This window comes from Cervus canadensis, chromosome 3 (genome assembly GCF_019320065.1).
Source record: "Cervus canadensis isolate Bull #8, Minnesota chromosome 3, ASM1932006v1, whole genome shotgun sequence".
Taxonomy (NCBI): Eukaryota; Metazoa; Chordata; class Mammalia; order Artiodactyla; family Cervidae; genus Cervus; species Cervus canadensis.
The window spans coordinates 76,333,310-76,346,293 of NC_057388.1; the positions used below are offsets into that span (position 1 = coordinate 76,333,310).

The 12,984-nt window shown below is 40.2% G+C and overlaps 1 protein-coding gene across 4 annotated transcripts in view; it reads right to left on the reverse strand.

The window, feature by feature from the left end:
* The window catches only part of SUGCT (succinyl-CoA:glutarate-CoA transferase), a 742,548-nt gene that overhangs the window by 579,567 nt on the left and 149,997 nt on the right, over positions 1-12,984 (reverse strand). For all 4 annotated transcript variants that reach the window (XR_006268585.1, XM_043463531.1, XM_043463532.1 and 1 more), the window contains exon 9: positions 11,426-11,521. Coding sequence is in view for 3 of the 4 variants with exons in the window: in XM_043463531.1 (XP_043319466.1) it covers positions 11,426-11,521 (96 nt within the window). In the remaining variant the exon portion in view is untranslated. The remainder of the gene's footprint in view (positions 1-11,425; positions 11,522-12,984) is intronic.

Genomic DNA, 12,984 nt, shown 5'->3' on the forward strand with positions numbered 1-12,984 from the left:
ACCTAACCAGCTGTTAACAGGACCTGTCCCAGGGGCCTCATATGTCTCTGAAAGTAGAGCATCTCCCTCTGGATCTTACTATACCTGTAAATGTCCTTTATATTCATCTTCATGACTGAAACTAACTAACACCCTCCAAGATTACACTTGGGACACTTCTTTCTAAGCAGAAGTAGATTTCTTTGTAAAACCACCTCTGAGATACCCCCAAGAATTGAGAAAGGTCTGCCCTTCCTCCAACAATCCCACAGAAGTGGATGATAATAGCAGAATACAGCCTTGCTTTCTTTCTGCTCTCAATCATTTCTACAGAGATCAAACCTGTCCATTTAGTCTGTGTCGCTGTGTTGGGCAGGCCAAGATGCCGTTCTCTAAGTGAACCAGTCAGTCACAGCAACTGGCAGCATAGTTTATGCTAAGGTTATATAATGACAGCACTCACCCAAGCAACAGGAGGCTTAAAGGAGGGAAAAATGGAAGGCACGAGTGCTAATTCCACAAAATGAAAATCATTCCTAGGAATCTCTCTCCAGGACTGTGAACCAGCAAGAGTAGTTTTACCTTACATAATCAACATGTGTATCAGTAGCTCTATGGATGGGGAGGAAATCACCTAATAACATGTTCATATTCATGGATTCTTCCAAGTTCCCACTTTGGAGGGGGGCGGAGGGGGGAAGGCGCCCTTCCCATTACCAGGTTACAAGAATGACATCTAGTGGACTCATAGTGCAATGACCAAAAGGTTATCTCATACACTTGAGAGCTGACTTCTTAAAATCTAACATGAAAATACATCACCTGGAGATCTTGTTAAAGCTCAGATTCTAGTTCAGTAGAATAAACAAGAATCTAACATTTCTCACAAGCTTCCAGGTAATTCTGATGCCACTGCTCCATGAAGTGACAAAGACCTGGCATTTCACACCTGCTTTCACACTCAGGAAAGAGAAGAGGGCAAGACACACCTGAGAATAATTTCCCAGTTAAAATTAGGAGAATGAAGACTAGGATTGACATATACACGCTAATATGTATAAAGTGGACTTCCCAGGTGAATCAATGGATAAAGAATCCACCTACGGTGCAGGAGACATAGGAAATGCAGCTTCAATCCTTGGGTCGGGAAGATCGCCTGGAGGAGGGCATGGCAACCCACTCCAGTATTCTTGCCTGAAGAATCTCATGGGTAGAGGAACCTGGCATGCTGCAGTGCACAAGGTCACAAAGAGTCAGACACGACTGAAGTGACTGAGCATGAGCGTGTATAAAACAGAAAACTAATAAGGACCTGCTGTATAGCACAGGGGACTTTACTCAGTGCTCTGGAATGGCTTATTGGGAAAAGAATCTAAAAAAAGAGTCCATACGTGTGTATGTATAACTGATTCACTTTACTGTATACCTAAAACTAACACAACATAAATCAACTATACCCCGATAAAAAAGTTTTTAAGTAATAATAAAATAAAATCAGGTCAAATGAATTATTAACATGATTTTTGAAAAACCTAGCCCCACTCAGCTTGCACACATAGCAACTCCTCTGTCTGAGCAGAGTCCCTGCAGCATAACCCCTTCCCCTAAAAGCCAGAAACAGAACTAAGAGAGGAAACAGCATACTTCACAGCCACATTTATATATGTGGACATGAAGTGCTCGAGTCTCTAGCATACGCTCACTTCAGAACTTAACATCATATAGCTTTTCTTTCATTGTATGCTTTGGGGCCCAATACTGACTTATAAGAGTAATTTGTACCACATCAGAACTCAGTTCTTTCCCCCCAGGTAAACTGCACCTGAGCAGGGAGCCATCAGGGTATTGTATCAGTGCTAAGCACACCTACACAGGATTTCAACAGCATTTGCCCTGGACATCCCCAGGTCCAAATGTTTCTAGAATCCAGTCTCACATGATTTACCTGAGTCAAAGAGCCTTGCTTTTTGGTCACTAAGTCATGTCCGACTCCTTGTGACCCCAAGGACTGCAGCCCACCAGGCTTCCTTGTCCTTCATTATCTCCTGGAGTTTGCTCAAACTCATGTCCATTGAGTCGGTGATGCTATCTAACCATCTCATCCTCTGCTGCCCCCTTCTCCTCTTGCCATCAATCTTTCCCAGCACCAGGCCCTTTTCCAATGAGTCAGCTGTTCGCATCAGGTGGCCAAATTATTGGAGCTTCAGCATCACTCCTTCCAATGAATATTCTGGGTTGATTTCCTTTAGGACTGACTGGTTTGATCTCCTTACTGTCCAAGGGAATCTCAAGAGTCTTCTCCAGCACCACAACTTGAAAGCAAAGAGCCTTGACCTCTGTACAGAGACACCGGGCTTGCCTCTCAGCTGGGAGGTAACGTGTGTGCTCCTCCACAGAGGGGCTCTGCGAGGCCTCACACAAACTCCTGCCAAGACCTCCATTTCAGCTGGATTAGACCCTTTACTGATTCTAGGAGCCACCAACAAGGAGGAAACACACACAGATGTGTAAAAAACCCACTTTTTGGTCCTGTGGGACCTTCAGTACAGGTCAATTGTTCTATGACAAATAATCATTGTTAAGTGATGGACCCTGTTTTTCAAATAAACAAAAAGTGGAGCTGCTCTGATTGAAATGGGGTTGGAGCACTTGGAGATCTGCCTACCTGACTTCTGCCCTACCCCATGCCCCTTCTCTCCTCCCCATGTTCACTTCTTCCCACCCCAATTCCTGCCAAAGCCTCCAAAACTCACAGAAATGCCACTTGACAACCAGAAACTATAAGCCTCACAATAGCTAAGGCCATCTCAAGCTTCTCTGCTGCTCAAGGACAGAACTGTTCCCATGACACAGACAGAGCGGAGATGGCTGTTCCGCTATAATTTGATTTTAAGTCTACTACAATTTTAGCATAGGCAATCAGAGGATTTCTTCAAAAGATGTACAACCTGATTTCCCAAATGAAATTTGCTATTAAGGCATAATTAAGGATCCCAGTAAGGAGTAAACAACAGAATTATTGATACCTCTTCAATTGCTCTTGGCAGTCCTAAAGGCGAAATTATGTAGAAGAAAATGTCACATAATTCTTCCTCAAAAGTGGGATGAAGATAGAAAATGAAACTACACATGTCAGTTGAAGTAAGTAGCATCACATCATCTGCCTGTATATCAGCTAGAGAAGGAAATGGCAACCCACTCCAGTGTGCCTGCCTGGAGAATCCCATGGACAGAGGGGCCTGGCAGGCTACAGTCCAAAGGGTCACAAAAGTCGGACATGACTTACTGACTAAACCATCTACCTTGGTTTGAATCCCAGCTACACACTTACGTGTGACCTTGGGCAAGTTACCTAACCTCTCATGCCTCAGTTTCCTCATCTGACAGTGAGGATGGTAGCTATATCTAATCCACAGTGCTGCTGTGAGGATAGAATTACTATATATAAAGTATTGATACTTAGTAACAGACACAGCAATCATTTAATAAATGCTACTGATGGTGATTACGCTGATTATTATAATACAATATTATTTAGTCAATAATATTATTACTTAGCTGAATATTCAAAATGGCATTTGATTATTTAGAATCATTTTAGCCAAATTTGATAAGCATAAGACAGCATACAATCCCATCAATTCTGCACATATATTGAGAAGAATATTGAGAATGCAAGAGAAACTGGTAAGATCCTAAATGAATTTCAGATTTATTCCTTGTGAAACAACGCCTTTCCTTGTGCCTCTTTCTACTTTTATTGTTGTTCAGTCATTAAGTTGTGTCTGACTCTTTGTGACCCCATGGACTGCAGCATGCCAGGTTCCTCTGTCCTCCACTGTCTCCTGTGGTTTGCTCGAATTCATGTCCATTGAGTCAGTAATGTTATCTAACCATCTCATCCTCTGCTGCCCCTTCTTCTTTTGTCTTCAATCTTTCCCAACATCGGGGTCTTTTCCAATGAGTCAGCTCTTCATATCAGGTAGCCAAAGTATCAGAGCTTCAGCTTGAGCATCAGTCCTTCCAATGAATATTCAGGGTTGATTTCCTTTAGGATTGACTGGTTTGATCTTCTTGCAGTCCAAAGGACTCTCAAGAGTCTTCTCCAGCACCATGATTCAAAGGCATTAACTCTTCAGCATTCAGCCTTCTTTATGGTCCAACTTTCTATTTTACCTCTTAGTGAAACGTATTAAGGAGACCATATTTATCAGTTAAAGGCAATACTGATTTTTTTTAAATGACAATAGTTTTTGAACAGTCATATATGTTTATTATTTGTGCAACATGCTCTCCTTAAACATCATATTGCCTAATTTATTAATGTTTTAAATTTAGGGATTTTACTTTAAATCAGAGAAAGCTGAAGATTTTCTAAGGAGAAGTTGAAAGGGTGGCAGCCATCTTGCCGGTAGCTGAATCGTCTGCCCTAATTTTATCTGCCTGTTGGACTGCCCAGTTACTTATGTTCTTAAGACTGTGGCAGAATCCTAGCCAAGTGGTTTCAAAGTAACCAAGATCTTCAAATAAATGATTTTGTTTTGTTTTAAGAAGAATCCCAGGTTCATAAGGATTAAGACAAAAATAAACTTTAAAGCAAATAATCAAAAGCTACCTGGAGAAAACCTTTAGAACAAAAGGGATAGGGGAAATTCAGACAATTCGTGCCTTAAATTAAAAAAAAAAAAACAAACACTTTTGTATATTGTAACTTGTCAGCGCTAAGTTCCAAAAGTTTGCAGAAACCTCTGAAACATAACCTATTTGCTATTACTTGCACCTTTGTTCCAAATAAAAAATCTTCTGGCATTTTTTACTGGGTAGAGATGATCAAAATTCACTATAATCTTAAAGTTACAAGAACAAATGTTCAGAATATTCTGTCATTCTCTCGCTTTTTAAAACAGAAGGAGAAATCTCCACAATTTTTGGTTCTCAAAGAGGTAGGTATGTATCTTTTATAGAAATAGGCTCCCTCGTGGGCTCCTCAGAGATTACTTTTGAAAATCATTTTTGTCATGTTTCATTTCATTAAGTAAGCTTGCTGCTGCTGCTGCTAAGTCGCTTCAGTCGTGTCCAACTCTGTGCGACCCCATAGACGGCAGCCCACCAGGCTCCCCCGTCCCTGGGATTCTCCAGGCAAGAACACTGGAGTGGGTTGCCATTTCCTTCTCCAATGCGTGAAAGTGAAAAGTGAAAGTGAAGTCGCTCAGTCAGGTCCTACTCTTAGCGACCCCATGGACTGCAGCCTACCAGGCTCCTCCGTCCATGGGATTTTCCAGGCAAGAGTACTGGAGTGGGGTGCCATTGCCTTCTCCATCATTAAGTATGAATTTATACTAAATCTTAATTAATTAAACACTTCAGTAAACCAGAAGCCCTATTCCCTTCGACATTTGAATGGTGGTGCTGTATATGATTCTCTTCAAACTGCCATTCTTTCAATAATGGTACATTTGGGCAATGGCTCGATACCACAATTTCTAAAAAAGATCTGAGGATAGCTTTCTTTTAACAGAAAAGTACCACAGAACATCGTCCTCCTTTTTATTTTCAAAAGAAAAAAGAAGAAGAAGAAGAAATTAAAGTGGAAATTCCATTAAGAAAGAAAATAAGCTACGTATGTTTATTTACTCTGCCCCTAAGCTGTCATGGGTCATATTCATAGGGAACTATTTCATAGTTTCCTAGAAACTGTTTTACAAAAGTATAATTATCATTTCACCAACAGAAATAGTAACAGGCCACCTTTCATCAAATACTTATTAGAGTCAAGTACTACACAAAACTCTGAGCATGCAGTATATCTCATTTAAATACATCAATGAAAATGGAAACAACTATCACCATCACCTTTTTTGCATAAGAGCAGCTAACACCAGGGATATAAAAGACTTGTCCAAGATTTCACAGCCATTAAGTGGCAAAGCCAAGTTAGAAGCCCATGTCTATCTGACTCCAAAGCTCAAATCCTCTCAGCTACACTTGCTATATTGCCTCTGAGTTCTTTGAAATCAAGGGCTGGTCCTTCCTTATTTGGAAGGCTTCCTGAGCTATTAATAAAGCAGCACCTATTCCATAGGGGGCTCAATAAACTGTGGTTTGTTTATCAGGAGTCATTTGAAAGTATGAATGAAAGCATAGATGGGAGCCTACAACTGGCACATAGTTCAGAGGCACATGGCTCAGAATTCAAATATCCTTCTACAGCCAGGTCACTATTAGGTTTGAAACCCTCTAAACTCATAATAAACAGGGCGTTTGTCAAAGAGGGGCTTCACAGATGGCTGAAGTGGTAAAGAATCCGCTTGCAACTGAGGCTGAACCTGAGATGTGGGTTCAACCCCTGGGTCAGTCGAGAAGATCCCCTAGAGAAGGAAATGGCAACCCACTCCAGTATTCTTGCCTGGAGCATTCCATGGACAGAGGAGCCTGGTGGGCTATAGTCCATGGGGTCGCAAAGAGTCAGACACGACTGAGCATGCTCACATGCACCTTGTCAAAGAGACGATGGAAACAGCTCAGAAGAATTCTATCTGCAGAAGAACCTAAGACAGGTAGCCACACTGCGAGGAGCATCAAAAGAACCACAGTTTGGATACAGTGAGAAAGGAAACAAGTTCTGAAAACTGAAAATCATAGTTCCAACCCAGGCCCTTTGACTTTCCCAGCTACAGCTTTCTCTCTCTAAATGTCCATTTCATCCTTGTAAAATGAGAAAGAAAAAAATACACATATATATATCCCAGTTACATGGTATGTGCTCAGTGAAAGCCAGCATGATTATTATTACTGTCATTATCAATCTATCAGTTAGATAGATATAAATAAGATACACAACTACAATCATCTGCTTGCTTCAACTGTACTTTCAAACTTCAGTGAATGAATGTTTTAGTGCAACTATGGTACAAAAAAAAAAATCATACAAGAAGAAACAGATGTGTGTCATTCACATTTTGGCTTTTTAAAAACTCTTAAACATGGGTTAAAAAAAAAAAAATATTCCCAAGGTTACCTAATCTGCTATGATTTAACATCATTTTGACATTTTTCTAAGGAATGATAGTAAAGTGCTGCATCTCTTCAAACTTGGAATTTACTGCCTAAGTTTCTGCTTATGCCAAATTAAATATACAGTATAATATCCCTACCAGAAACAACACAGCACTGCTTCTTGCTCTACTCCTTGGTTGAATGAACCCATACTAAAGAAAGGGAGACATGATTGTATTTAATTATCTGAATAACTGTTTTCTTCACTCTCATGAATTGCAAGTTTGGGGGGGGGCTATATTTAAAAGAAATCACCATGTGAATTAACAGGCCATTTAAAGGGAAAATTCTCTTTGAAGGCCCTACATTTGAAAAGCTCAGGATAAAGCATAAGACTATTCTTATGAATGAACTATCCAGAAAGTCAGCTTCCCCTCGCTAGCCCACAGCACCCAGACTCCTGAGGTTTCAGGGTGCTGTAAGGTCTCTTTACCTGTGAGGCAAAAACCACCACAGAACACAAGGTACAGTGCTTCCTGCCGTGGACACCACCCAACACTTCTGAAGAGCTGTGTGATATAAGTAAGAGAATGAAGAAATGTGACAGGAAATGGAGTAAGACATGCCCTGGAGTTCGGGGGTGAGGGTTTAGGGGAAGGTGGTGTCCAAGGCTGGGTTTTTTTTAAGGTAAAGGATGTCATCATATATTTCTCTACTGATGGATAACACAGGTAATGGAAGATTTCAAGTGCACGAGCAATGCCTTTAGGGAGGCAAAACGTGAAAAGGGGGTTCATCCACTGTGATAGGAGGCAATGATGTTTTGAAAACAAAAAGGAAGCAGTTCTCTTACGGTCGCATCAATTTTTAGTGTCATATGAGACAAAGTCTTTGGCTAAGGATGAGGAGAGAAGAGAAAAATGTCAAGAGAGAAATGTGAAATAGTTACCTCCAAGAGAGACGATAAATATGTAGGTCAATATAGCTAGATTGCTAAGTAAGACAAAGAGATAGACATGAATTGAGAGTGAGAACGTAACATGGTAGTTATGTTTTTTCTAGCCATATTCACCACTTTGACACAGGCACAGAATAAATGGACTATTACATCCAATTAGCATTGGGATTTGCCAGTGGAAAATAAATGAGATGGTGCAGTCATCAATAATAGGCAAGTCTAGATCTACAATCTTATCATTGTGATGGGCAATATCAACATTGCCTGGAAACAGAATCACCATCTTAAAAGGACTTCCAAATGATTCGTGTTCACCTTTAAGAGAAATAAGTGGCTGGGATCCACGCCAACCAACAGGTAAAGATCATTAAGAGCAACAGGAGGCTATGAGAAGCCAGGCTGTTGCTTTGGTTTGCTACGTGGATCCTAGACCACCAAGACCGATGACAGAAGAAATGACTGGGTCAAAAGAAGAGGTGAACAGAGTCATTTGAGAGTCATTTTCCAGGTGATAACAGATGGCCTGGAAGGCTGAGTCCTGGTAATGACGGAGGCAAATGCGTAAGGAACAACAGAATTCATTCTGGCAGTCTTGTAAGGGAAGGCTTTTGTGGCTGTGGTCTCAATTCTCCAGATTGGTCTCTTGGGCAGTTTATACTGATCCTGGAGGCAACAGTGTAGCTGAAAGAACACATGTAATTCGGTGAGCTCCCTCAAGTCCTGCAGCAGGTGATATGGACTGAGGGAGAGAGTCTTCTCAGGAATACAGAGATGGCTCAGTATACTTGTTAGAGGTGAGGGTCCTAATGGAGATTGTGTAACATTCACCTATAAAAGAACACCATTTTTCTTCAAAATATTCAGTATAATCTCCTATGCTTTTAGCATACTTGTGAATGGATCTTCTATAATACTGGAGAGGATAATTATAGATATTGGAGATCAATATGGATCATGAGCCCAGAAAACAGAGGAGAATATGCAAACAGAGGATCCCAGGATATTGAAGAGCTCTGGGAGACAGTTTGGGATATATATGTGCTATTAAATTAAGGGATTATCATGGTAGTCCCTTGGTCTGAAAGGAGATCAAACCAGTCAGTCCTAAAGGAAATCAGTCCTGAATGTTCATTGGAAGGACTGATGCTGAAGCTGAAGCTCCAAAACTTTAGCCACCTGATGTGTAGAGCCGATTCATTAGAAAAGACCCTGATGTTGGGAAAGACTGAAGGCAGGAAAAGAAGGGGATGACAGAGGATAAGATGGTTGGATGGCATAGTGATTCAATGGACATGAGTCTAAGCAAGCTCTGGGAGATGGTGAAGGACAAGGAAGTCTGGCGTGCTGCAGTCCATCAGGTCACAAAGAGTCCAACACAACTTAGTGACTGAACAACAACAACAATCATGGTAGTCATACATCAAATTAGGAGTGGCCCGATTGATAACTGTGCTGTTGTCATTTAGTTGCTAAATTGTGTGATTCTTTGTGACCACATGGACTGTAGCCCACTAGGCTCCTCTGTTCATGGAATTTTCCAGGTAACAATATTGGAGAAGGTTGCCATCTCCTTCTCTAGAGGATCTTCCCCAGCCAGGGACTGAACCTGCGTCTCCTGCATTGGCAGGTGGATTCTTTACCACTGAGCCGCCTGGGAAGCCTTGTTTAATCTACTCTTATTCAACAAAAAGTGAAAGTCGCTCAGCTGTGTCCTACTCTTCGTGACCCCATGGACTATACAGTCCATGGAATTCTCCAGGCCAGAATACTGGAGTGGGTAGCCTTTGCCTTCTCCAGCAGATCTTCCCAACCCAGGGATCGAACCCAGGTCTCCCACATTGCAGGCAGATTCTTTACCAACTGAGCTACCAAGGAAGCCCCATTTTCAACAAGGTGGCAGACAAAAAACAGGGAGGAAAGAGCTCAAGTGGATGATCAACCTAAGGAGTTAAGAATTACATGTATACAAAATAATACACAAATCAAAGAGCATTACTTTTCAAAAATTTCTATTTCATGCATTTGAGGTCCCTGATCCCTCAGATAGGGTTCAATCAAAAGTGAGGGGAATGAAGTGGATGCCTAAACTATTCCTGAGACCATCAGAATCTTCCATTATAGACTTTCAGCTCAAAACTCAGACAACACAAATGAGATGCAAAGCTGTAATTATTATAGAAAACTGAATTATAATTATCCTGTAATTCACCCATAAAAATATTTCCCAAATCTATTTTAAAAATTGAAAACAGACCAGTTTCTACAAGCATATCAAGGATCCATCTTGGTAGCCTAGTTTCATTCAAGCTAAATTTGCATTTATTCCTTAATCAGAGTGCTGAACTCGTTCTCCACCAAGAGGAAACAAATTAATTCTGGGCTTCTGAGGAAAGACTCTAGTCAATCTTCTCTTATTTCTTATAGATTATAAAGCTGCAATCAACTGATCAAATAAGCACTGATCAAAATAAGTATCCCATTTTATGTGACTGGGACAATTCAAGAAGGAAAAGTACATGTTCTGTCTTCCAAGAATAGAAATGCACAAACACACACAGAGTCTTCCATATCTCTTACCTATAATAATAAAAGCCGAGGATTCTAAATTTTTTTTCACCTCAAAGTGAAATAACTGAGAAGCATACCAAAGAACCAGAGCTCTCAGGATAAACACCCAGGAGGGATACTGAGGTGTAAATAAAGCATTTTTTAAAGACATTCTAACTTTTAAAATAAGCAAAAAATAGACTATACACCTTAAACTTGAATATACCTCCTTATATGCTGTGATTTGGAATTTTACTGGAAAACCTTGCAACTCAAAGATACTTTTTCCATACATATCAAAAACTGCAGCCTGAATGTCCATCATTTGAAATGAATTACCCTGGTTTCCAACATTGTCCTCTGTTGAAGAGGCTGAAGACAAGTTTTTGTTTTTATTTTTGAAAGATCATAGTTTCTTCACATATCCATTCACACTAGCCAAAGTCAAGAATTTCTGAGGACAAGTTTAGACACTTAATAAAGAACAGCAGTTCCCGAACCATCTGCTTTGCTCAAAAACCGAAGATCTGTCACCCGCAAATTTTCGTTTTTCTCCATGCCTGTGAGAATATTATTGTCAGCTGGGGTAGGTAACATTCGGTTTTTAATTGACATGATGAACAGACCAGTCTTTATAAAATGGCTATAATCAGTGCCTCTTTTTGGTGAAAAACAAAAGCAAACCATCATATGAATCCAAAAGTCACTCACTTTCAGCAAGTTCTTTTGATCCATTTAAGTGTCCTGTTACTAATCTTCTGATGAAGAAATGTGCAAAACACAGAATTTGAAGTGAACAACAGAACCTTGTTAGAGTCAAAGATATATGACAGAATACACTGAAAGTTTTTTTTTTTTTTTTTAAAAGAGGGAATCATTTCTCAAACTCATGTAATACAAAACTGCAGATTCTAGCAGCCTGATCCTATATTGTTGTCTTCTTACCTGGTAAGGAACAATACTGCCATGAGCTGTGCCCCACCTTTTCGCTTCCTTTTGGCCAATAAGATAATTAGCAGCTACCTGGGTCAAACACGCCACCTACCAGAAAGAAAAAAAAAAGAAAGAAAAAGAAGCTTGTTTATCTCTACTCATAAATAAAAGGTCATAATAGAAACATTCTCATTTGATTTTACTTCATGTCATTGTAAAAGGAAAAAAAGAGAAAGATAAAACTGTTCTGCATATTGTAAAGTAATTAGCCTCCAACTAATAAAAAATAAATGAAAAAAAAATAAAACAAAAACAGCTTGAAAAAGAAAAAACTGTTCTGCTTGGTTAGAAAATATGCAGGCAACCACACTTTCATCACACAAAGAAAAACAGAGCAGTATCACATTACTGTGTGAGACTAAGTCCTGAGTAATGGTCAATTGAGAAGTATAAACACAGAAACACCCGCTCCTGAAAAGATCATCTGAAGGCAGAAGTTGACCCAGTGGATGGAACCCTGGTCCAGCCTTTAGCATCAAAGTCATTGCAAAATACATCAGCAACTAGTATATTACTTTCCCCTTTTACTTTCCATCAAGATGACACATGAAGAGCCCGCATCGTCATTGAGCAAATGAACTGATCAGGTGCCACGTTCCTCTAAACTTCTCATAACATGAAAAAATAATACAGAAACCTCTATTTTGTTAAGTCAGTTCAGTCAAGTTTTCTGTTCCTTTTGCCCAAAGCATTCTTCCTGGCACAGAGGATCAAAATTATTTAGCTTTTTAAATTAATTAATTAATCATTCTCAAATAAAAACTACTGGACTTCTTTCAACATGGCCCTAGGCCCATATCCTCATTATTAGACTTGTTTCAGCTTTCAAGAACTACAGATCTATTAAAGGGTCATCTAAAACTGTAGGGCCAACCTCTGACTCTTGCAGTATTTCATATACAGAAATTGAAAACCTGTAATTATTGAATTCCATATGTGGATAATGACTTGATTCCTGGTAATCTGCCACAAAGCGCTTATGTTCCAATGATTTTATCCATGCCTCCAAGGGCCCAGAACTATGAAAAGGAGGTGACCAAATAACAACTTTCCATAGTTTGCAGGAAAAAAAGCTTCTGGCCTCATAGCACTATCATGATATTGCATGGGCTGGCTTTTCTTGTTCTATAATCATCAGAGGTGATCAGCAATCTACCAAGCCAGCAAAAGAAACATCCCAAATTGAGACTGGCTTGTGAAGCAACTTAAAGGATGGTTTTTTTTCAGGGCGTGGTTCTGCAACCTGTCCTTGCCCTCTACCTGGCTTGGGAGCTGTGTCTCCTACAAGAGATAAATGGGGCTCAGCCTGGATGAATCTCCTTGCAACAGCGGCAGTCATTCTCCTCTACTTTACTTTTTTCTTGGGATTTACACTCACTTTTATGTTCATTTACTGCTCTGCTGAAATTGGAACTGCCTTGTGGCAGCTGGTTTGGCTGTACTGCCCAGGTGGCAAAACTAATAAACTTTGAGTCATCCACTTCTGGACCTCCATCTGGTCTTGGGCATTT